Source organism: Perna viridis, chromosome 14 (assembly GCF_037379345.1).
Source record: "Perna viridis isolate PV_CMFRI_1.1 ecotype Kerala chromosome 14, ASM3737934v1, whole genome shotgun sequence".
NCBI classification, from domain to species: Eukaryota; Metazoa; Mollusca; class Bivalvia; order Mytilida; family Mytilidae; genus Perna; species Perna viridis.
Genome location: NC_142458.1, coordinates 16,004,887 through 16,029,411, shown reverse-complemented (window position 1 = coordinate 16,029,411; position 24,525 = coordinate 16,004,887). Strand labels below are relative to the sequence as shown.

The 24,525-nt window shown below is 32.2% G+C and overlaps 1 protein-coding gene across 7 annotated transcripts in view; it reads right to left on the bottom strand.

Moving 5' to 3' along the window:
- Positions 1-24,472, bottom strand: part of LOC148598378 (uncharacterized) — a 51,804-nt gene extending 27,332 nt beyond the window's left edge. Inside the window, exons 1-7 of one of the 7 annotated variants that reach the window (XM_088561900.1) lie at positions 24,417-24,472; positions 15,337-15,463; positions 14,734-14,808; positions 6,033-6,084; positions 1,586-1,639; positions 868-1,005; positions 298-410 (exon numbers count right to left, since the gene is read on the bottom strand). In XM_088561900.1, the coding sequence (XP_088418026.1) occupies positions 298-410; positions 868-1,005; positions 1,586-1,639; positions 6,033-6,066 (339 nt within the window). In that variant the 5' untranslated portion in view covers positions 6,067-6,084; positions 14,734-14,808; positions 15,337-15,463; positions 24,417-24,472. Of the gene's footprint in view, positions 1-297; positions 411-867; positions 1,006-1,585; positions 1,640-6,032; positions 6,085-8,202; positions 8,222-9,013; positions 9,116-14,733; positions 14,809-15,336; positions 15,464-20,014; positions 20,127-24,229; positions 24,375-24,416 lie in introns of those variants that run through there. The other 6 variants (XM_088561902.1, XM_088561899.1, XM_088561901.1 and 3 more) reach the window with 6 other exon arrangements.
- Between the last annotated feature and the right edge of the window lie 53 nt (positions 24,473-24,525).

Genomic DNA, 24,525 nt, shown 5'->3' with positions numbered 1-24,525 from the left:
ATCCCGATTTGAAATAGCAGAATCCCATTAAAAAGCAAACAAAAATCAGGTCTGACTTTATATAAGGGACTGTCTGCACCACTGGACAGAATTTCTAATATCAGACAATGTTTAGAGCTTGGTTTAAATAGCATACTGACTTAACAAACCACCATCATGAATTAGGCTCAAACCAATGCAAATGCATGGCTAGCATCTTTCTAATGTATTAGGCCTCATTCTATATCATATGCATGTCAGGTCAGTGTAGTTATATGGTCTATTTAAAACATACTCAGGAGGTAACTGGTATCATACCTCTCCAGTACCGTCATTTCGACCTATTTTCCGTTTCTTAGGAGGGGGTGATGTTGATCTTGGCCCATCTGAGATGGCTGCAGCCTTCTTCTTCCTCACACCACTTGGTACATCTTAAATATCATTACATTGAAAAACAGAATCAAAATATATTTGTGGAATGAATACTGAAATTTAGGATGTGATTGTGAAAAATGTCATCAGTTGTAATGGTAAAAAACATACCTTGCAATACAAAAAATCTCACTTTTACCAAAAGAGTTAGATAGTAATGACATGGACCCAAATAGATGTACATGTAAATGTATGTGGAATAAGTGATTTGATTTCAATGCTTCATCAAATTCTACTTCCAGTTGGTTATACAATATTAGTTGTAACATTTTGGCATCTTTTTATCAGTTTTATTTGCTATCTTTTAATGATCTCTATGTTTGTGAATTAATATCATTTTATAAATGTCTTGTGTGGAGAACTGCTGTCAGCTTTGAGTCAAAGATTTTCTAAATTTCAATTAAACTGTATCATACAGCTATAACACCTTTTTTTTTTAAAATATTCCATACTAACCTTTGGCCAACAGTCTGGTATTGTTTTCTATCTCTTTGGCAACAGCTACAGTGGTTGTACCATTCATATGAATACTTCCTGTTGAAAGACGAGTTCTGATAGGTCGACTGTCTTTCTTTGAACCATCATCTTCTGGCTCTGAAAAGTGAACCATTGCAGTACAAGAAATGGAATACTACATATCACTAAACTTTCAAATCAAAAGGTTGGTATATATCTTTTAAGGAGGTAGACCTAGGGTAAGGGACATAACTCTTACAAATCACTGGAATGTTTGTATTCAGCTTTTTACCTCATGTAAGCATCAAAGTAACCTTGACTGATTTCATTCTATTTCAAATGAAAGCTTGATAAGCTCTGGTGAAATTGAATGTGATACAAACATACCATGGATTTCAAGACTTATGTCTATACCCTGAGTCTACCTCCTTAAGTCCAACTCATTTTGTACATGTATATCCATTACCATGATGTAATACAATGTTATTTCACAACCTTATAGAGCTCACCCTCTGCCATGTTTTAATGTGCTGAGATGTCCAGTTCTGGTCAAGTGACAAAAATAAAATATTCCTGTGATTTTCAGTGACTCTTAATTATGTTACAAGAAAAAAGATTTTGAAGAGTACATTGAATACCAAGTTTAACATACTAGCTATGCAGGCATATATCTAAAAACAAACATATGAACTACACTGTATGTGTATACCACCTATACCTTTGCTGTGGGCTCTTGTTCCCATGGATCTTCTTTTTAATCCACTAAGATCTTCTGCAAAATTAAAACAAAGCCCCATGTAAACTTTTAATTAAAAAAAATCTATGTTTTTCTAACCATCAAGGGGTGACACTTAACTACTTAGGAACAATAATCAAAAGGGCTAGAAGAGAAAAAATATAATTAGAATGGATATATGGTGAATAGGTCAAAGGGACAACAACTGTACAAAGATGAAATGTTAATCTAGGCCGCCCATTGGTCTCTAAAGAATGTCAACTTGCCCGTCAATATAGTCACCTCCACAGAGTCATATCATAAAACCATTAAAATTTGTATTTTTTTCTAGTCTCAGGTTACGGTCAAGATAACATGCTCTTTCCCTAGAGAGGCAACAGGACACAGGTTGGAGTACTTAGTGAACCTATTTAAACAGGCGACACATTCACCATATCCATTCTCGATATACATGTTCTTTCATTTTGTATATGTCATTCTCCTGTTTGCAGTTACACCATAAATGCGTCTGATGTCTGAGAGAATGAAGTTTTGTCCTGTCTTGTCCTAGCCCTCCTCACAAGCCTAAGACAATCTGGCTACTCTCATACCCTCTTGCCCACATAAATATCAAAAAAAGAATTCTGATACATTCTTCTGTTATACAGCACTTTAAGTGAAAGAAAAATATCTATTAATTAAGTCGCCAAAAAAAGTGATACAAATTCATTTCACGAGAGTTGATCGTTTTTACTTATTATGTCAATTTTGTTTTGATCAATAACACATATCAATTCTATCATACACCTAACTTATACAAAAACACTTAGCAGCATTTCTATCAAGACTAATGTCCAACCCCCTCTCCTTGATAAAAGTACAACATTTGTTTTAAGTATGAAAAAGTATGGATATGGTGAAACATAACAAATGCACTAGCGTATAACTTAAATGCAAAATAGTAAATAGTTTCAGATATCACCAAAAGGTCTTCAATAACTGTAAACACATCTTTAAATTCTGGAAGGTCTCGACAACAAAGTTATAAAATCCATGGTGTATAAGAATGAAAAATGATAATCTAAAGATACACTTGTATTAATTTTCTTACAACATCTTATCCTACTGTATAATTTTAAATATTGACAACTCATTTCGAGAAGATATAATTGGTTCTGTACCTCGAAGTTTAGTTATCAAAAACATTTTCTATATCAGTCAGAATATTTTCCAATTGCTTTGTGAATAAATGATCAAACTTGTTGTTTTTTTTTGTAAGCCAACCCCTTCAATTTGTAAAAAAAAGTTAATCCCTCTGAGGTTTACAATTGATCCATCATCCTCCTCCCCCTTTTATTTCAGTCCAATTCCTGCACACTGAATAAACCTTTCACATTATCTCTCATGATCTGCTTTCAAATTCCATGAGACCTCATATACACCTGTAAAAAGAATCTTTTATCAAAGTAACAATACACCTTTTGATTAAAAGATTTGTCACAATCTAACAATAAGTCAATGGTGAACTCTTCTGTTTTGATATGGCTCACTGGTTATTAGCTGTAGGCAGAAAATCTGCTAAATGTTATCAAGTGGCAGGCAGGTCATGTGACCTGTTTGTACAAATTGTAGTCTGCTATCTGGAGATACACATCTTGTTATAAGTTGTGTTTACTGTCATGGGGCTCAAGAGGAGCACACCAGTAAAACGTTTGATGATTTTAACAAAAAAATGTTTGAGTGGTTTATAATTCATTATATCATGTTGCAAAGAAACAATAAACTCAAATATGTGAAAATTGTTTAAGTGCCAACTAATATAGATTTAATCTTAGCTTAATCCTGATACAGATGTAACAAATATTTGTTGATAAAAGCTTTCTCTTGTGTAATCGTTATAATGTGTTGTTTATAATTTATTCTAAGGGTCTAACATTCCAAGGGATACTTCACTATGTAATACAATAAGAAAATTCTTGAAACTTTGATAACTATATCTACCACCATTAAAGCTGACGATATAATTCAAATATGTAATTAAGTAATATATGTACATGTACATGTATCATATACATGTATATGTTTTGTTCTCAGCAAAATCATAGTGGGTTGATGTGTGATAAATATAGTGGTGGATCCAGAATTTCCAAAAAAGGTGGGCTATCAACTGGCATAAGGGCAGGTATGGATTCAAGCAGGGGGTGCATCTCGCATGCCCACCACCAAAAGTATGGAAAGATATAATTTTTGAGCATTTAATCTTGATTTTTCACAATTGTTACCTCCTAAAATGTTCTTGCCTCAATTCACTAAGTATTTCATTCTATTAACATCCCCAACCTGAAATCCTGGATCCTCCCCAGAAGGGGAGTCTACTCTAGTAATTTTTGTTTTTTTTATATAATCTACCAAACTTTTTGAGTATAAATAAAGTGGAGAAAGGATTTCATATATCTTAGAAATTTCCATTTTTCGCAATTAAAGAATTTCACTGTTGAAATTTGGGAAATTTGGAGCATTTTTCTTTTAGGGAATAGGACCGAAATTCTGACCCAAAATAAGGGGTGGAAAATCACTGCTTTTTAAACACATGATAGACAGAATATGACCAGGTTTCCCATATGACATTACATTTCAACCCAACCACACAAAATGGGAAAGCTCGTTTAACATTCTGTACAACTGTTTTATTTAAATTCATGCAAGTAACCAAAAAACAATACATCACATTTACTTCTACAAGCATTTGAACAGAACCTTTTTAAAAATGGGGAAGCCATAATACCAGCACTCGAGACAATTTAGTTAAAAATCAACATCAAGCAAATGCTTTTGTCTAGTTTTTGTCTAGGGTACAGAATTAAGATCTTGTAAATTTTCACAGTTTAAGGGGCAAGTCAGTTCATCATTTGAATTTCATAGGCTGTGTGAAACTATTTTTAGGGGTGTTAATTAAATTTTCTTGAGAAAGGACTCTCAGCTCTTCCTTAATTTTTGTTTACAGGGATTCATGAACATCATACTTTCTTACAAATAATTGATTCATGCTTTCCTAAAAATAAAATAGTTACTTCCTAAATAAAATTTAATATCACTGACATTTTTTGCCCTAGCTAGTGGAGACCAGACACTCTTGAGTCCCTGTCTGCAACACTGCTCTATAAAACATAATTTTGAATAAAACACTTTTAAAATGTGTAAATATAAACAGAGCTTGCAAATAAAGCTTGGGTAATTTATATATGTCTATTTCTTGCCCTTTGAGAGGTCAATATATTTCCAGACAAAACCAGATGGGAAAAGAAATGTGAAGAATACATCTGGTGAAAAAGTAATTTAAAAAAAATTATATGCTGTAATTGATAGAATAAAAAACAAATATAAATGTACGGTACTTAAGCAAAAAAAAGCAATATGTCTGTTCCCGGCTACCCTACCTACCCTAGTTTTTTGCACCTATCCTAAATATGTTATGACACTTTTGGCTCAAGCAGTGTTAAAGTCTAGATTGTAATCATTTTCGCATTAACTCAATGTAAAATGTTTTGGAAAAGTAAAACTACTTCCTTACCTACCTACCCAATTTTTCTTGATGGTAGCAGGAAACTAGACTATTATTTTCCATGTCTTTGATGAGGACAGAAAAATTGGGAAGTACAATGGAAATCACCTTTTTGCCAACAGGTGATTATAAAACTCCATGCCAATTATCATTATCAAGTATGAATTAATATTTTTTTTTATATAAATTGCATATATATTTAAGTTTTTCACACTCCTCATCTTCTTCAAAGCTTTAAAGGTGCAGCCAATAATCTGGGTCAAGCAAGTCTTTAAATAATTAACAGACACAGAGGGTGCATAATGAACCAATCTATTTATACCAATTTTCAGATCATGCTATCCTGTAGGGGACAAATTAATTTCAATGAAAATTGCCTCTCTGACAGATCAAGGGAATGCAATAATAAAACTTCAACTCTTAATAATCTTATGTAATTACAAACTGAATGATTAGACAGAAAATAGAGTAGCAGGGTAAAATGTGAGGTCAGCTATGATGGAAATTGATTCAAATATCTACATATATTTCCAGGCTTCCTGGTATACCAGTAAATCAGGTACTGATCAAATTTACACAGGTTTACCAGGCTATCTACTCCAATATACCTTGTCTCAAATGTGGATAGCTCATTTATACAAGCAAGTCCTATACAGTAAATCTTATCATCTGTAATTGAAGTCTTACAGAGATTCTGCTAATCGTTGTCTTGTTGCCATCAATGTTATATAGATCTAACAATTCACTCTCATATCTTTGCAGTAATGCAGTAAAGTATCCTTCCCCTTTCTTCTCCTTATGAGAGTATCATTTTACCTCTGCTTGAAGAAGAATCCCTGGAACTAAGCACCCTCCCCCTTTTTTCATCTTACAAGCATATCATATTACCTCTGCTTGAAGAAGAATCCCTGGAACTACTCATACTTGATCTTCTGTTAGACTGCAATTAAACAAAACAGCTCAATGATTCATTAACATATAAACAGAGAAATCTTCAGTACTATATTTACTGTTAATGTACTAACTTTCGTTATTTTCACGGTTATATAATACTAATAATTTTTTTTTTAAACTATGAAAATTGAAATCTACAAATATGTTCACTTGACAGAATCTGTGAAAATTAGTAACCAGGAAAATTAATATGTTTACAGTACAACATCCATACTGGAAATGTGTATGAGAAAGGTCATAAGCCTTAAAAGTCCAGGAATTGGGGATTATCATCTTTATTATCTGATGGCATACACATGTAATGTCATGGTTTGGCTCAACTAAAACTACAAATTTTCATTGCGATCTCCAATTATAGCTTTGTAAGTTTTAAAATTATTCATCTCCTCATAAGAGCTAAGTCAAGTATGAGTAAAGAATTTAAAAAATGAGCCCTTCTAGGGTAAAAAAGATCCATAAACTGACTGCTTTTTTAAAAATATAAATTTTCGCATATGTTGATGACAACAGGGCAAAGGCAGCTCCAAACCATAATAAGACTGTAAAAATGATGCATCACAATATCTGACCTTAGACAGTATTTACTTAGAAAACATTGAGAAAAGGTACTTTTGATTGCTCAAAATCACAAATATATCTTTATTATGTGACTTCTGATTAGGTTATATATTTTATGGAATGGTTTGGTTCCTTTTTTTTTTCACAAATTTTATTAATAATATAAATTTAGACATGAATTTAATTACATATCTTTACATCTGCTGTTTTTGATTCAAAGTGTGAATTTAATACTAATGTGAGGAAAGTGTTGGTCTTCAGTGTGAGCATATCATGAAGGGTCAATTTCCTTGTTCAAGAAATGGACGTCACGGAGTTCATTTTTGCAAAAGGTTGATTAGGATATGTTCATCAGTCTGAGCCAGTCATGGACATTCCTGAAACTTGTAAAATTATCTGTTAAACAGTTCAGGGTCCGAAAAGGAAAGCATGTTTTATCAAAATTTCTTCAACTGGAAGTAATTTTTTTTAAAATACACTAGTAGTTCTAATCAAATAACATTGACGTCTTTAAGACGTTTTTTCATAGGCAGCAATGTTCACAATTTCTAAAGCTTCAATAGACTGTGATGTAGTATTTTGCCCAGACAAAAGTTTCTCACTTAAGTGTCAGTATGATGCATTTTTGATGAATTTCTATACATTTAAGACCCCGTGCAGGTCCAGGTGTTAAAAGAATAGGCCTTCAGCAGCGCTAAGCTTGTCATAAAAGGCGACTAAATAGTGCTCAGAACCCTAGCCAGGGGCTAGGGTGCTTTGCCCACAGAGCAACTGGGATGTGTGCCCTAGGTGGTTGAATGGCATACCCCTGGCGTGTTACATGCTGGGGTTGTCAGGCTATAATACGGAAAACCTGACCGCAAACCAGAGTGGTGCACCGTGTTGGGAAAGATGCTACGTTCCTCGCACGTTAAAGAACCCTACTGTGGTATTCTCCTGGAGTAGGAACCATAGGCTCCGCCACAGGAGGCTAAATTGCCCTACCCTACCCACCTCTCCCTATTTCCAGTGGCAATTAAAATTTGTCGACCCCATTGTCCTTGTGTCCCATCCCTTTTTCTTTTCATCATCCTTTCATGTTCATTTTATCATCAATTTCATGTTCACCGTCTGAATATGGCTGAAATATTGCTGCTCGGACGTTAAACCCCAAACAAACAAACAAACAAATTATACATTTAAGAGCTTATAAATTCAAAGTTTATTTACGATAGCATTATACATTGAAGCATGTCTAAACCAAACCCTTAACAATTCCAAACCATATGTTTTTCAAATTCAGTATAGTTAGAATTTTTGTAAATCGAACACCTGTCTTCACCAAAAGGGGTTCAGATTAAACATGTTTTTCTGTATTAGATTTGTTTCAATGAAAATTCTCAAATTTACATGAACCAATCATTCGTTATTTTACATAGCAAAACTACTATCAGATCAGTCAACTGTTATCAGATATCAATCCACCAGAGATCAGTCAACAATTGGTTATTGATCAACCAAATAAATGCACAAATCTGTTAAGGGACTGTAACACACAATTTTTTACCTATACAGCAACATCGAATCACAATTAATACTCAAAAAATCTTCCTACAATTAAATAATTCTCTTGCCTTGTAATGTACTCTAAATAATTTTTCATAAATAATAATCCTCAAAACTTCTGTGATAGCTTGAATAATTGGAGGTTTTAATAGGCAATTGGTTTAAAACATTTATGAACAGAAATTGAACACTTTATAATTATTCAATATTCATGAAAAATATTACCAAAAAAAGTTTACACTGAGTAACTCTAGGTATAAACTCTATGATAGGTCTTTACCAATTCACATCATTCTGTATCCATGTCTATATAACATTAAAACAAGTATTTCTACCAGCACTTCTTCAGAAAAAGTTATTTCAATGTGACATATCTCTGTCTAACTGTACATTGAATCACTCTAAAATTTATGATTTTATAAAATACTAATTAAGTTAATTGTACAACTAAGAATGAGGATTAAATATCATATAGTTCTACTTTCATATTTCTTCTCATATGCATGGCATTGCATCTTATAATTATAAAAATTATACACTGCGCTATTTAACCTACCATCGAATAATTATTGCATATAAAATAAGGTAACAATATTTATTCTTATTCAGTAAATGTCCCACACAAAACACAAGTAAATAACCCCTTCTCTCAACATAACATGCCAGTTCTATTTTTAACCCAGCTGATTTAATCATAGTCTGAGGTTATTGACAGAAATTAACACAGGTGATCAATTTCACCTGGTGAAATAGACATAGGTAAACATTGGCAATACACAACTGAGGACAATACACAATGTCTTTGATCTTACCATTGTAGTTTAGACTTCAGCCTGGGATCTTGATTCTGTGCAGCATGCTACAGTCAGTCAGCCATTGATATCAAATGACCTTCACCTTATGAGTGTATTATTTATGAGCTGAACAGCTATGATTAGTAGGCGGAGCTAAGTCTACAGGATGCCATAGTTACTGAAGTTTTATTGGTTGTTTTTATGATACACATTTCAACTACATACAACAAAGCTGTGAGGCTCTTAAGGAGACCATATTATATTATTGATTTTTTTATGGCCAGTGTATTTAAATAACAGTTGATTAAAGCTCTTGAACACATATGGATTCTAAGTTAGTTATTTGACACTGATTATATATATTACTAGAAATAATTATTTATACATGTATTTTTTTAACATTTTCAGTAAACAAAATTACAAGTGTCAAAAACACTTGAGAATCATTTGTAGGAACTGAATTAACTGATTATACACAATGCATTTTTAGCCTTATGAGCTAGATATTGACATTATTTGGACTCCTAAAATTTCCAACAAAATAAGGTAAATTCACCAAATTCTCATAACGATTTAAAATATTTAAGACCCATCTTACTCTAGCTATATATTTTCATCTGTAGGGACTGGAATAATGGATACAAGCATGTATATCTTAAAATAGCAATGGCTCTAAACTTCAAAATAATTGTAAAAGTCAAGTATTCATTGACATCGAAAGCTGAGAACGTGTAATTTTAAGAACCAGTGTTCTAGGAATTTTGAAAGTTCTAACTTTCCATTGGAAAGTTTCACATAAAAATCAGCTTTCAAAGCTTAAAATATCATATTAAAAAAATCTTTAAGTTCTACTATTTCTAAGGGAAAGTAAAAAATGTTAATTAACTTTCCCCGACCCAATTTTACTTGCCTCGGAGTTTGGGAAAGGGGAAGGGAATCCTAGAACACAGAGAAGAGCAATTGTAATAGAGAATTATGTTAAGGATTGTTATTGTACAACTTTTATTTTCTTCTATTATAACAAGCCACGACCGCTGCCATAACAGTTCTTATTTTGTTACTTCAATAGCTCAACCATGCAAAATTCTTTCTTAGTTTGGAAACCAACTTTTAAGGATATTACCTATCACCATATAATGTTGAATATCTTAATGAAAGTGTCCTGTAATTTGTTTTTACACTTAATAACCTCACTCCTGGAATGAAATATAAGACAAGTACTTCAAAGATGACATTGATGTAAACTTAACACTGACTAACAAACCCTTGATTTCTAACATACAATGAAATTTGAAACAGTTTAGCAGGAAAAAAAACAACTGTTTAGCAGGGAAAAAAAACAACTGTTTAGCAGGAAAAAAACAACTGATATTTACTTTAATCACATAGAGAGACCAGTATACAGTTGGCATAAAAAGACAATTTTTCATATTAACAATTAACAAAGCTAGGTCAGAAACAATTATTTCAACAGTGCATGAAAATGAACTTATAATTAAATAATGTAATTGAAGTATTTTTTGTGTTAAAATGGAGTTACATACAATTAAAACACCTTCTTCACAACTATATATATATATTGAAGATTACCAATACATTGATTATTCAATATTTGTATGATGTACATACTGACTGACTGTTCCCACAATATCTAACTCAGACAGCTTTTTTTTCATCTTAAGCTGACCCTCAATGAATCCTTCTTCTTTCGAAGGCAAATAATAGGTTGTTTGTTTGTTTGTTTGTTTGTTTGTTGTTTTTTTTTTGGGGGGGGGTGGGGGCTGAGGCAGGTGTCAAATACTCTATCAAAATGGAAAGTGATCAATCAAGATAGCCTATAAAATGTGAAAATTTTGTTCAATGAATTACAGAGAAAGTATTTTTGTTCATGGGAGACCAATTTTTATGTTTTTTGTGTGTATTTTTTTAGTTCTAACAACTAGGAAATCTCCCATTCATTCATATTATGGAGTTGTCAAACCACAAATTCAAGAATCTACAAACTGACGCATTTTTTCCTTTATCACTAAAATTGATATCCACAAATAAAAGTACTTTCACAGTACCTTTATATACAATTATACTTTTATGCTCCATCCACACTACCATTGACATTCTACTGTATCGTTACACAGGTCTTTAAATTTCTTGGGTAGTTATTTCAATAAAAAAAATCATATATGAGGTAAATATATATCATCACTTTTCCTACAGCTGACAAGGCAAGATTTCTGAAAAAAACTACACAAGCCTCTATATTAATGCTAGACCCTGTTTGGAGCACGATAATTGTAATACTAAGGTGGACATATGTATATGATTCACTTCCCCCTAACATTGCAAGATTTCTGAAAGAGCTGTCTCCAACCTTTAGTGTGAGAGAGGGATTGAATTGATTACAATACATGACTTTCCTCAGATGTAATCCTCAGTGTCAGACCCTGTTTAAATGACTACATTAAAGTAAAACCTGTCTAAAGAGAACCACTTCAGTTTAGTTTAGATAGGTGTCCAGTTTGCCATGGTTCTACATAAAAGGATAAAGTTGTTAATACTAGTTTTAGGCCTACTATTTCTCAGAAATTTCAACTTACTTTTTGAAATTTTCTATTTGGCTATTTTAAAGCTAAAATACTATCTGAATACTAATATACAGAAAATACTAGCTGTTGTGTCATAATTTAGTCACAAGAAGGGTACAAAACTCCACTTCTACACAGTTTTCAAAGAAATTTCATAAAAATGAGGGGGTTAAGGGTAGTTTTTTAATCCAAAAATATAGAGCACAAGTATGAACAACAAAATCTTTTTGTCAGGAGTTGTAATGGTACAGAAGGCTGTTTTTGTATAAATGTCAAAGAGTTGAACAAATGTGCTCTATATTTTCTATACAAAAATGTCTCTTGAAATAAACCTCTTAACAAAATTTGGCTAAATTTCTAACTTTGCTTTATTTTAATATGAAATTTTAGTGCAACACATTCATTAACAGCAATGAAAACTTTGTTTTTATAGAGGGCAAATATATAACTAGTGAATTATACAATTTTAAAATTTATTTGAAACACTTTAGATTCTGTGGCTGATTTTGATATTTTCTGAACATACTCCTCTGAACTGATATAAAGGGACTTAAAAAGTGTCTGGTTTAGGCAGGTGTTTGTACTATTCAGGTTTAGGTTTCAATAGGTTTCACCTTGAAACATACAGTATGAACCACTTTGTCAGCAGACATGGGTTGATGTAGGCCTATTCAGTTTGATTCCTGAATTATTCCCCCATGTAAAACAAAAATATTCATAAGCTATAATTGATGCATGTATACATTTCAGCAGTGTATTGCCTCTACTTCTTCATGTATTATAATTGACAGTAATGTCAGAAAAATGATAACTTGGTGTGCAATGAGTATATTTAACTATAACTTGATAAAATGCTTCGCTTGTTAGAGCTTGATACAACTGTAGAGATCAATATAACCCAGGATACTCTATAAGTATTATTGCTTGTTGAGTACCAATTTTCATGGTTTTCATGGACATACCAAACCATGAAATTTGCTTCCCAATGATGTGTATACACAAGTATGGACACAATTACATTCAAAATTAAGACAACTCTGATTAAGAATATGTTTGACAAAGTATACGATTCTGATCACATTGAAAATGTGAAAGAAATTTGAATATGCATTTAGAAAAAAGAATCAAGAAAATACAAAGTAAAAGAAAATATTAATTTCTGAACCCTTTTTCACCCTTCACTCTTGATATGGATGGAGGATCAGTGACACCCTAAATATGTAGATTGTAATACTAGAAGTATGAATAGATAAAAAATATTCTGACGAAAGTGAAGAAATTTGTCAACACAGAAGTAGACGATTGTACAAGTGTGGAGGTTTGGTTTTCTCTTCTAATATGTTGATTGATATAATTTTATATTCATTGATCTATTTATTTGATAATAGTTTGAAAATTGCTGGTTGTGTAGAAATGAATTATGCTTTCCCAGAATAAAGTCTCACACAGTCTTCTCACTGAACGAGACTTCGCCAAGAGCAACATGGCAGTGCACTGTAAACGAAGAATCTCTGTCCATCATAGGCATAGCCTAAATTCACATTAAATCAAGGCTTCAATCCATCAAAACCTTCTTTTTGTGGTAATCATTATTGAAACTATTTTATGATTCCATAGAGATTCATATACTTTTACTCAAAAACCAGGAAATGTTTGTTTTTGACCCCAATTCCAAAATGGTTCATGTCACAGTTATCTAAAATACCCATTCCACATTTTCTTTTGTGGTATGGCAGCATGTTGTACGTACAAGTTAAGAGATTCATACACTTATAGTCAAGTTATTGTATGGTCATCAGGAAAATGCTTGATACTATCTGCCTTGACATCAAAACTGCTGTAATGCTGTAATACATAAAATTTAATGTTGTCTTACTGTTTCAGGTCTCACTAACCACATTTCCATTATTTTACCTTTTAAAAAAAAGTACTTTTCAAAGTTTCTCTGAATTCCCAGGACAAATGGTGTCTTAAAGTCGCATACCTTTGCAATAAAATTTTTCACGAAATTTATTTGAAAAAATAACTGAAAATCCACATTTACCTTTTCTGCTTACCGACATCAAGGAGGCGAATTACTCATACATGTAAAAAATATTCATACACTTTTTAGTAAATTAAAAATATAATTTAAAGTTCATATTTTCAGCTTTATTTTTAATACTTTTTATCAACATACACATAGATTATGCACTGACAATCCATAGATATAGGTTTGATGTGTTTTTGGTAACCATGACATGGAGGTTCTCCTCACCCAACCATTTAAATGGCAGTCCAAACTGAACCTGATATTGTAATCTCTTGAGACTAGTCATGGTTTGAGCCAAGCAAGTGTAAGTTTTCAATGTATCCACAATACCTCTTGAGTGTCATCAATTTTCTTTTCTTTTTAAATTTATTGTTTTACCATGTACCAGTACCTAGTAACCTTGGCGACCACTTCAAACAACCTTATGAGATACACTCTTCATGTACATTTTATTTATAGTTAACAGAATAACTCCTACAGATCTACAGTAGCACCATTACTACCATAGCTTAATTTTCATAGTCACCATTACTGGATTTTGGACATTTCATGCAAAGGAAAACAACTGGTTCAGTGTCTTAATTATAGGAAGAGACAGAGCAGTAAACGTTTTTGTTTCTTGAAAACTTAAACAGGTTAAACTTTGGTAATTACTTACTGAATTTCAATCACTACAATTCAGTCAGGTTTTTACCCAAGATTTTGGTAGTTTTAATACTTATTATTCTTTTTAGTAAAACATGAAGCAGTCAACCACTTTCTCTAGTGTGTCAGTTACCACAGGGAGGATGTAAAATTTGGTGATTTTGAGGCAAAAAGGAATGCGAAAAATTTTGCCATGTCTAATTTAAGGGAATTCTAAATGATGTACTTTGTACTTAAGTGCAGAATAAATATTTTGCAGAATTCATTTTGCGTTTTTTGGACAGACTGCTAAAATAGTTTAAATTAGTACCCGGCAAAAATTACCCGTTAAAGGGTATTTCCTTCTGTAACAAATGTCTGAATACCAAACTTATAGTAGGGTTTTATGCCACTCAATATAATATCATGCCATATTCAAATGATTTTTTAACCTTTTACCAATATTGCTTTGTTCTTTTAAATACATTACCAATACTTACTTGTCAACCTGTGAAGTTTTGATTTCAGTAGCAGTAACTTCAAATATCCTCTCATTCATGAATTTTCTATAACACCTGCAATACAAACCAACATATGTGTCATTTATAGACCTGTTCATGCTTTTTAAATATGACAATCCCCATTTTTTACCATATTTTATGAAAATGCTCTGTAAAATCCTGACTTAACATAGGTGCTATGGAGAAACTCACACTCTGTAGAGCATTATTTAGAGTATAAAAAAAATAAAGAAACTACAGAGATTACCTCTATATCCAAAGTTACCATGTCAAAGTTTTCTGGGAATTTAAATAAAAGCAAGATTTTTCATAGAAAATTAATCATAATGTGCAGTTTACAATATGTATCATGGTTACAAATACATAACAGCTAAATGCAATATACTAATTATTTTTCATTTACAATGTAAATCATTGTTTCTATAAATAAACAAAACGACACTGCACACTACACACAGATATAAAACAAATATATACACACCAGCTGTAAAACAATTAAAAACAATAATAATGGAAAAAATAGTTTGCCCTAAGATCATAAGCACTCTTAACCCTGAAGCCATTTAACAGATATACAATTACCTGATCTAGTGATGTTATATTGAGGCTTTATCCCGTCAAGATTAATGACTCAATTGTTCACACTTATCACTGGTTGCTATGGTGATATCTGTCTGCCTGACATATGTAAACAATCAAATACATGGCTCTGAAATGATAAAACAGCCTGTATTATCTGCAGCTATTTTTAGTAACATGAATTTGGTTTTCATCTAATTGAGTTTAAGTGTCCCAGACTGGTGAAATTGTATGCAGATCTTTATATGAGTAATTAAGTGTATTCAACACATCTATAGGTTGTCAGTATTCACACATACACATTTAATATCATAATCATTGTGAACCAATATGAATCTTAAAGACATGTAGAAACAAAACAAAAAGAAAAAAACAAACAAACAAACAGAAGATAAAATTTCAGCAGATAATTTTAAAAGTAACTATATGTATGGAAATAAAGTACTCTAAGAAACTATAGTTCTCGCTATGATGATTTATTATGTTAGGAGGCTATGCCTTTTTCAATGACACTACATATACATATGTCAAGTTTTTACAAGGCCACTGACTCCAAATGTAATAAAAATTACAATTTTATGAACCATAATTACCATCCTCAATATACAGGTAACTTGTATTCTGAAGATTGTTTAAGGAGGTAGACCTAGGGTAGGGGATATAACTATTGAAATAAATGATACGTTTGAGTCATATTCAATTCACCAATGCCTATCAAGCTTTCATTTGAATCAGAATGAAATCAATCCATGTTTCTTTGATGCTTACATGAGATTGATGTATATTGCTGTATACAAAAGTTCCAATGATTTTTAAGAGTTGTGTCCCTAACCCTAGGTCTACCTCCTTAATTAAGGGTTCATAAAATTGAAATTTTTACTACACTTTGGTTACAAAAAGCAGGTGAAACAAACAGAGTTGCCATAAAAATTTGATCTGTACAGATATGCTCTTAATGAAAGAAGGAATATTGCAATGTGACTGCCACATATAGACCTTGTGGCATGTACAATATTGCATTATACTTAACTTTCTCAGGATGCAGTTTCATATGACCACAGAGGTCAAAACCTGAACAGTTGGGACAATGATAAACTAAGTGTCTATGAATGATGAAAACAACACGGATGACAACAGAGCCATTATATACATGTATGACCCTAAATCTTCTGCAGTCATAAAAAAACCATCATTCATTTTCTCTCCTTGAAGTGTGTACACCTTTCCTAATAATATTTAAATATAAATTACCATACTTTCACATATATACTGGTACTAGATGTCAGTACTAAGCAGAAAAGCAAAGACAACCTATTTTCAAATGCCAAGATAGGACTCTGTTGGGAATTGAACCCATGACCTCTTACAAATGAGGCAAGCATAAAAGCATGTGACCTCCTAGAAAATCTTCAATGCTTATCAAAACCTTTATACTATGAGCATACAACTATAGTTGTTAAGCAATGCACAAACAGCTGAGACAAGTATGTACACACTATTCAGCTCTGAATTTGGATTGTGATTTAATGTTTGACACCTGATACCTTTTTGACCAAATTTAAGTGGACCATTTAAACCCAAACTCCTAAACAGCACAACTCACAACCTTCAACTTCAATCGACCCTTTTCTTCCTTTGAGAGTATGACACCTTGTGATACAGTTTCAAAGAGATCCATATCCTTATTCTAATGTCAGAAAAATTCTTGTTTAACGATATCATTATTTGTATGACCACCAAATAAAACTGTGCACATGTAACAAAACAAGAAGAGGAGAGGGTGTTAATAGGCCAAAATAAACAAGCATTCTGAGAGAATTGCATGGCAATACAAAGTCCCATTGCTGTTGAATTGAATGAAATAAAAACTTCAAGTCTGCATTAATTATCCAAGGGCCAGAACTCAGCAAAACATCAACGGACAGGAACAAAATTTGAACATCATCTGTAATTTGACACATGTGATAAAGTGATGTACCAAATATCAAATAAATATCTGCATGTATGGTGAAAAAAAAAAAGAGTGGAAAACTGAATTATTGTATGAATTTTCTTACTTAAGGGGCCATTATTCAGCAAAAAAAAAGTAATGGAGTGGAAAAAAATTTGAACTTGATCTGGAACTTGCCATAGCAAAGTGATGTACCAAATATTTGCACACATGATGAAAAAAATGTGAAAACTTATCTGCCGGACCAATGGGCATATTTAAAGATGGATGAACGGATGGACAAAGTGCAAACCTAGAGTCCCCTTCGGCAAAAGTAGCCAGTTGGAGACTAATAATAGTCTTGTTTCCTGCTACCAGCTGCAAGAAAAAAAAATAGGGTTTGCAGGTATGGAAATTATTTCATTTCTAAAAAAAAAAAAACATTTTACATACATTGAGTTAATGGGTAAACAATGTAGACTTAATTTAACTGTGCTTAAGTAAAAATGACTATAAATTGTTATAGGTAGCCATAAGAAAAATAGAGAAGGTAGGGTAGCATGAAACACACATTTCATTTATTTTGTCTTAATTGTGTCATAAGAAAAAAAAAACAACTTTAAAATCATTTTTAACACCTAGGACTGTCAAACAGACAATTCATAAGGAGAAACACAATTGTAATAATAGAAGAATTTGGACTAAAAGGACTTTAGAGCTCGGTAAGTTTATCAACAGTGGGAGGATTTATATCATACCAAGAGACCTCATTAAATTTAGTTCCGTTTTCATGTAAACAGGAAGTACATAAGATTGGGTGAGCAGTGGAGGTCAATTTATGTCACTGAAACTATTATGAGACAGTTAGTATTTAACAGAGAAAAAATTTGCACATATTACAACACATCCAGTTGAAGCTACATACTAATTCATACGAGGTATTCCTATACGTATACACCTAGACTTTGGAAAGAGCTAAATTATTATGCAGCCATTGAATGAAATATCTATTGATTCTAATGATACCATTATACAACAGCATTTTTTTTGCAGTTGTATTAGGCCCCCCAAAAAAACCCAATATAAAGTTGCACACATTGTTATGCTAGAAATATCCCACTCATACAGAAAGCAACCAAAATCTCTGCAACACATTCATTTGTACCAAATGTAAAATAAATCAATCAATTATAAGCCAAGATTTTTATGACAAAAATTTTTCCTATCATTTCACATATAGTAAAAAATGCAAAGCACCATGAAGCAGGAAGTTGAAATTGGACAGCACCAAAAATGTGCTTACAAATTTCAACATATGCCCCATGTAACCACACACCAAATTTGAAATCTATCCATTCATTTAATGTCAAAAAATGGTGACAAAATTTGCATAGATGGACATGATGATTGATGGACAATGTGATACCAATATACTATCTACTTTTTGAGTTTGGGTAATATAATATATCCATTTCATGCTCCTTACATGTACATGTACATAGCTTTTTTTGTGTGCCTACTTCATTGAAGTCTAGATTGTTTCTCCATAAACTCACCGCAAATGTTTTTTAAGAAATAAAAGAATTTTCACACCTAAAGAACCTACCCTATTTTGTTCTTGCTTGTAGCAGAAATAAGATAATTATTTTTCAGTCACAGCGTCTAACTATTGCTTAGCAATTGATAATGTAGTCTAAGATACTGATGTCACTTTATATTCTTTGTACTACAAATCTTTCATTAAATTTTGTTTTTATTGTATACTTATTTATTTAGTGATCAAGTACAATTTGTTTTAAAACAATCTTTACCAATTCTTTAGGTTCTTCTAAATTTTAAGTTTAATGAAAAAATTTATGCATGTAGTGTTAAACTTTTAATTACGCATTAAAAAGCAAAACAAAATATCTTAGAAACTAAGTTCATCCATTGTTTAGTTTGTTGATAGCAACAAAAATGAATGAGAAATTGGTTACTTTAATTTAACCAACTCACTGTGCTATTAATTCAGATGGAAATAACCAGCCACACTAAGGCACAGTGCTTACTTAGGCACAGAAGTTGCCAGTTTCTACATATTTTTCACTGATTGAAGCCCCCAATGCTCCTAATGATCAGAATAAAAGCAAAAGGGGCCTACCATGTGTATGTGCAGGGAACCAGACAGGACAGTAATTTTGGCAGACAAAGATGAAGTCAAATCTTGCACCAAAAATTATTATAAATTTATACCTTAATGCTGTATTGAATAATTACAGGACGTGTGCAGGAAAGGACAGACAAACAGACAGACAGACAGACAGACAGACAGCGAAAAGACTGGATAGTGGTACATATTTTTGCATATCATATACATTGTATAATATGTGAGAAATAAAGAATGGAAGATTTAGATTGTGCTTGACATTTCTTTACCCTGATTGAACCTAGAAGTCCCATTCAATAGTTTTCCTCTTTGAAAAAAAATACTACTTCTTAAAAATGTAACTAGGCCAAAATAATTTGACTTGTCTGAGGAAATAGACTAGTTAAGTGCATGAACATAATGACTAAGGTGCTTGCTTAACTATTATTTAAAAGTCTACCATTTATATGTGCACATAATATTCATTTACATGTAGAAGTCAATTTACAAAATTACAGCACAATTATCTGGCATGCCTGCAGGACTTTAAAAAACATGCCATACTACACAGTTAAATACAAGTGCATGTTAAAAAAATCAAAATGAATGTTCAAATCAATTCAAACCTGTTTTTTAAAACATGGAGGTCAGTTTACCTAGCTATTATCTTCTCTCGTCAATCTTCAACACAAACACGTTGTGTCAGTATTAGTGTATAATATGACAAATTAAACTCCCGGCCTCAAAGCTATTTATAGATTGATAGGCACTCAAGTATTTTCATGGTAATGTTGGATTTGAATTATTGACATATAGCTTTCTGGTTGGGTAACAATATGTAGAGTATGGTGACAAAAAATACTGGGCTATTAATCAGTTATTGATTGAGTTATGAAAGTTACAACAATAACAGAAATGTTAGTCAGATTTAGTAAAATACAAAATGAATACAATTTAAAACAGTATTTTGTAATTTAATGAGAATCTACAACAGAAATATCAAATTCTTTTAAATAACTTTTTTATTTTATCTTAGACATGTTAGATGCTGTACAAAGACATGTATACTTTCATACCCCCTCCCCCCATTATTTAATGTGAAAAGGAAGTCCAAATGACTTAGAAATAGGGCACTGGAAATTAATGTAGACAAGCATTGTAGTAATATATACTTCTGTTGGCATAAACTCTTATTTCTTTACTCTTCACGGCGGAGAACAATAGTGGCACCACGGTGTCTCAACCAAAAATTTAACTACATGTGAAATAAAATTATTTCAATTGCACTTTTAAAATTTCTTTTCTCAGTATACATGTATAATTAAAATCTTCTTTAAGGAGGTAGACCTGGGATAATGGGCATAACTCTTGAAATCCGTGATATGTTTGTATCATATTCAATTTAACCTAAGCGTTTCAAGCTTTCATTTGAAACAGAATGAAATCAATCTAAGTTATTTTGATGCTTACATGAAATGAAAAGAGCCTGAATACAAACGTTTCAATGATTTTAAAGAGTTGTGTCCCTTACCTTAGATCAACCCTTTTAATTGTAGAATTATTAAATGTATCTTTGTATTAGTTTGCTATAGACATGTACTTTTCTGTGTTGGGTTGAGACACTGCCTTTCGAATTTCTCTGAAATTATTCTAATCAAATCAAATGTCAAACATTATCTGAATTATTCAAACCAAATGTCATTTGACAACCAGATGAAGTCCCCTAAAATCATCGTCTTTTTCCTAACTTTGCAAGATTCTTGTTTTTTCTGAGAGGGGTGACTGCAGCATCTAAGAGTAAATTTGGTACTTCAGACCCTGTCCAGAGCTAGGCTATAAACATTTACTCTGCTGTGTTGGGTTGAGACTCAGTGACTCCACTCATCTCAACCTTCACTGTATAGTGAAGTAACTTAAAATTCATGCTGACCAAAGAGTAATAATTGATATGCTCCCAAAGGGAACGTAAATATCAACTGGGTCCTGCATACTTACAGGCAGTAAAAATCATCAATATCCAGTTTGTGCACATAAAATCTGGAGCTTAAAAACAGTATAATGGCAGCTTCATCTCTGTATATTTTGAAAAATGTGATTGAGAATCACACCAAGATAGGAAACATTAGCTAGCTTTGATGATTAAATACAATTCGAGTCATAGCTTTTTCCAAGTTAGGGATCACGGATGGTCAAAACATGGCACACGAATGTTTACAAAAATAATGTAATCAGCGTATTAATACCAGACAATTCAACCCAAAAACATTTCAGACCATGACAACCAACAATTCCTTACCAAAGCCAGATATTTCATCCCATACATATTTCAGACTAAGACACAAGAAGAATGAACCATTTCGGAAGTTAATAGCAGGGCTGAACAAAATTATGAAAGGACTTAGGTGTTTAAATTTATGCTTCCTCTGAAGCAATTAAGATTTCACCTTCCTCATATTACAGTGATAGCTGTCTAAACTTAACCCCTTTAGGCCTTTATAATAGGTTTGATTTCCACAAGGTTCAAATTGTATTAAAATTGATTTTAAGGGACTTGGCGAAGATAGGTCTTCAGATTATTCTGGGTTCAGATTAAACAGGTTTTATTGTATTCTCCCAAAAGTTTTTGAGTTACACAATAACATGTGGATAAGGAACTAGACCTAGAGTAAGGGACATAACTCTTGAAATCAGTGAGAAGTTTGCATCATAATCAATTTCACCAAAGCCATTCAAGCTTGCCTTTGAAACAGAATGAAATCAGTCCAAGTTACTTAGATGCTTAAATAAGATTAATGTAAAATGGTGAATACAAATGTTCCAATGATCTGTAAGAGTTGTGTCCCTTTCCTACATAAACATACATGTGAACCACGAAGATTTTCGAGCAGGGAGATGGCTTGCCATTAGATAAGAGACTTAAATGTACATGTAAGAGAAAGTAGTAAATGAAGATAATTCACTTTTAATATGTAAACAAAAGTTTTATATTTACATGCTTAGAAATGTAAGAAATTGTCAACAGCAGATTTTGAATTTTAGCACAAAAGAAGTAACACAAAGTTGCGTACTTTGTTATGCAAGATATTCCCACACTCGTACAGGAAGTTGATATTGAGCGGCACTAAAAATCACTAACAACTTCCGCCTCATATTAAAAAGCCACAAACCAAATTTGAAATCAGTCCATATACTTGTAGGCAAGACCTATCAGAGGAAATTTTTTTCTATCATTCTGAATAGTGAAAATTGGAAATATGGAATTAAAAAAACTATCATTTTGATAGTGTAATTTGACTATTTGCACCATCAGAATCAAGGAAAAAAACAATATTTTCCATATCATGCTGGACCATTGAGCTACAATGTCATTGAAATGCACTGAAAAAAAAACATTTCAAGGGCAGATAACTCTGTCAAAAACTTCATTTTTCTAAGATTCTATTGAAAAATTTCTGAGCAAAGCTAGTGACGCAGAGATCAAATAGTGGTCTTTTCAAATAGAGAAAGTATCCCTGAGTGATATTACATTGTCAGATCAGTAGGGTTTTGACATGCATACAGTGTTCTAGGATTCCTACTTCCCGTTACCCTGGGCAAGTGAAATTTGGGTCAGGGAAAGTTAGGTACTTAGTTACACTTTCCCGTTGCAAGTTGAAAACTTCATATGCTGTTAGGATTTGTTTTGTTAGGAAAGCAGTCACTGACTGTGGGAAAGTTGATTTTATATGATTTTTTAACAGGGGAACCTCAATTTCTGAAAAATCCTAGAACACTGGCATATTTCTGATTTTTCCTATTTTGCCTGATTCTTACAAACACTTACACTTAAGTCACTTAGAAATATAGCTATGGTCATACATTTGTATGCCTAGAATAGGAAGCTTTACAAGGGATGTCTTCAAAGCATAATGATCAAGATATCAAAATGGAAATGCAGGTGTAACTATGAAATATGAGTGAACTGATAATTAAGTATCCTTTAAAAAGACATCATGAATACCAGACATGGAAAACACTGATACACACAACAAGAACATAAAATAACCAAAATAATATATATAAAGTAACAAAAGTTTGTGAGTAACTCAGACTCCACTAAAATCTGGTAGCATGGATCATGTGCACCAGTAAGGTAAGTGTCCTCTGCTTTTCTAGAAACACTTGCTGAGTTGATCATAAAAAGTAAAGTTCAAGGTAGACGAAAGAGGAAGGGAATACTATGACAAGTTGAACAAATCTGAGTTTTCAGGGTGCAGATGAATACACCATAATAATCCACTAGTTATATGAAAGAAACTAATATTTTGTTGGTATTCCAACAATGTACTTATATTTAAATTGTTGCACTGGTTGAATATTGGTGTGCATTTACCATTAACCCAAATAATAATAATTTATATGATTTGGCTAGTAACAAGTCAACATTAAACTACAAAAAAGGGCTTTCATGTACATATGTCATTTCTAACTTAAATGTACATGTATATTCAGCCAAAAAAATTAGTAAATTATTGCTAAGGTTTATACATGTACTCCTAATTTGGCTTATAATTCAATCGATTGTGTCAGAACTTTCAAACTGACATAATTTCTGGGCTTGCTATTAATTGTTCACAACATTCCTGATTTGTCAAGATGTATTTCAAGGACACACAACATTGTTAACATTGTTATGCCATATCATTTCACCTGTCATATGATCATCATGTAATTATATATGTAATCTTCATAAACTTTGATATTACATTCAGGTCCCCCAACACTAATTACCCTATAATATTATGCAAAAAGCAGGAAATCTTGTGAACAGCGTGAGAATTTTGGAAGATAGTTGCAATCACCTTATATCTGTCCTGACACAGCTCTGACTAGTCTGACTCTGAGTGAATCAACATTAGATTTTTAGAACATATTCTACTTTTCATTTCAACCTGTTTTTATTTTGTTCTCTTTTCCCATGTTATAGCCTCTCGTTTCATTTTCATAAATGAGTGTATTTATATCGTATTTTTTAAATTAAAAATTCACCATGCTTGTATTCTGTTCACATTTTTTTCACTCTTACTTGATCTATATCAATCTGAAATTTGACCTTTTGATTGACCAATCAGATATCAGTTCTCAAAACAAAAGCATT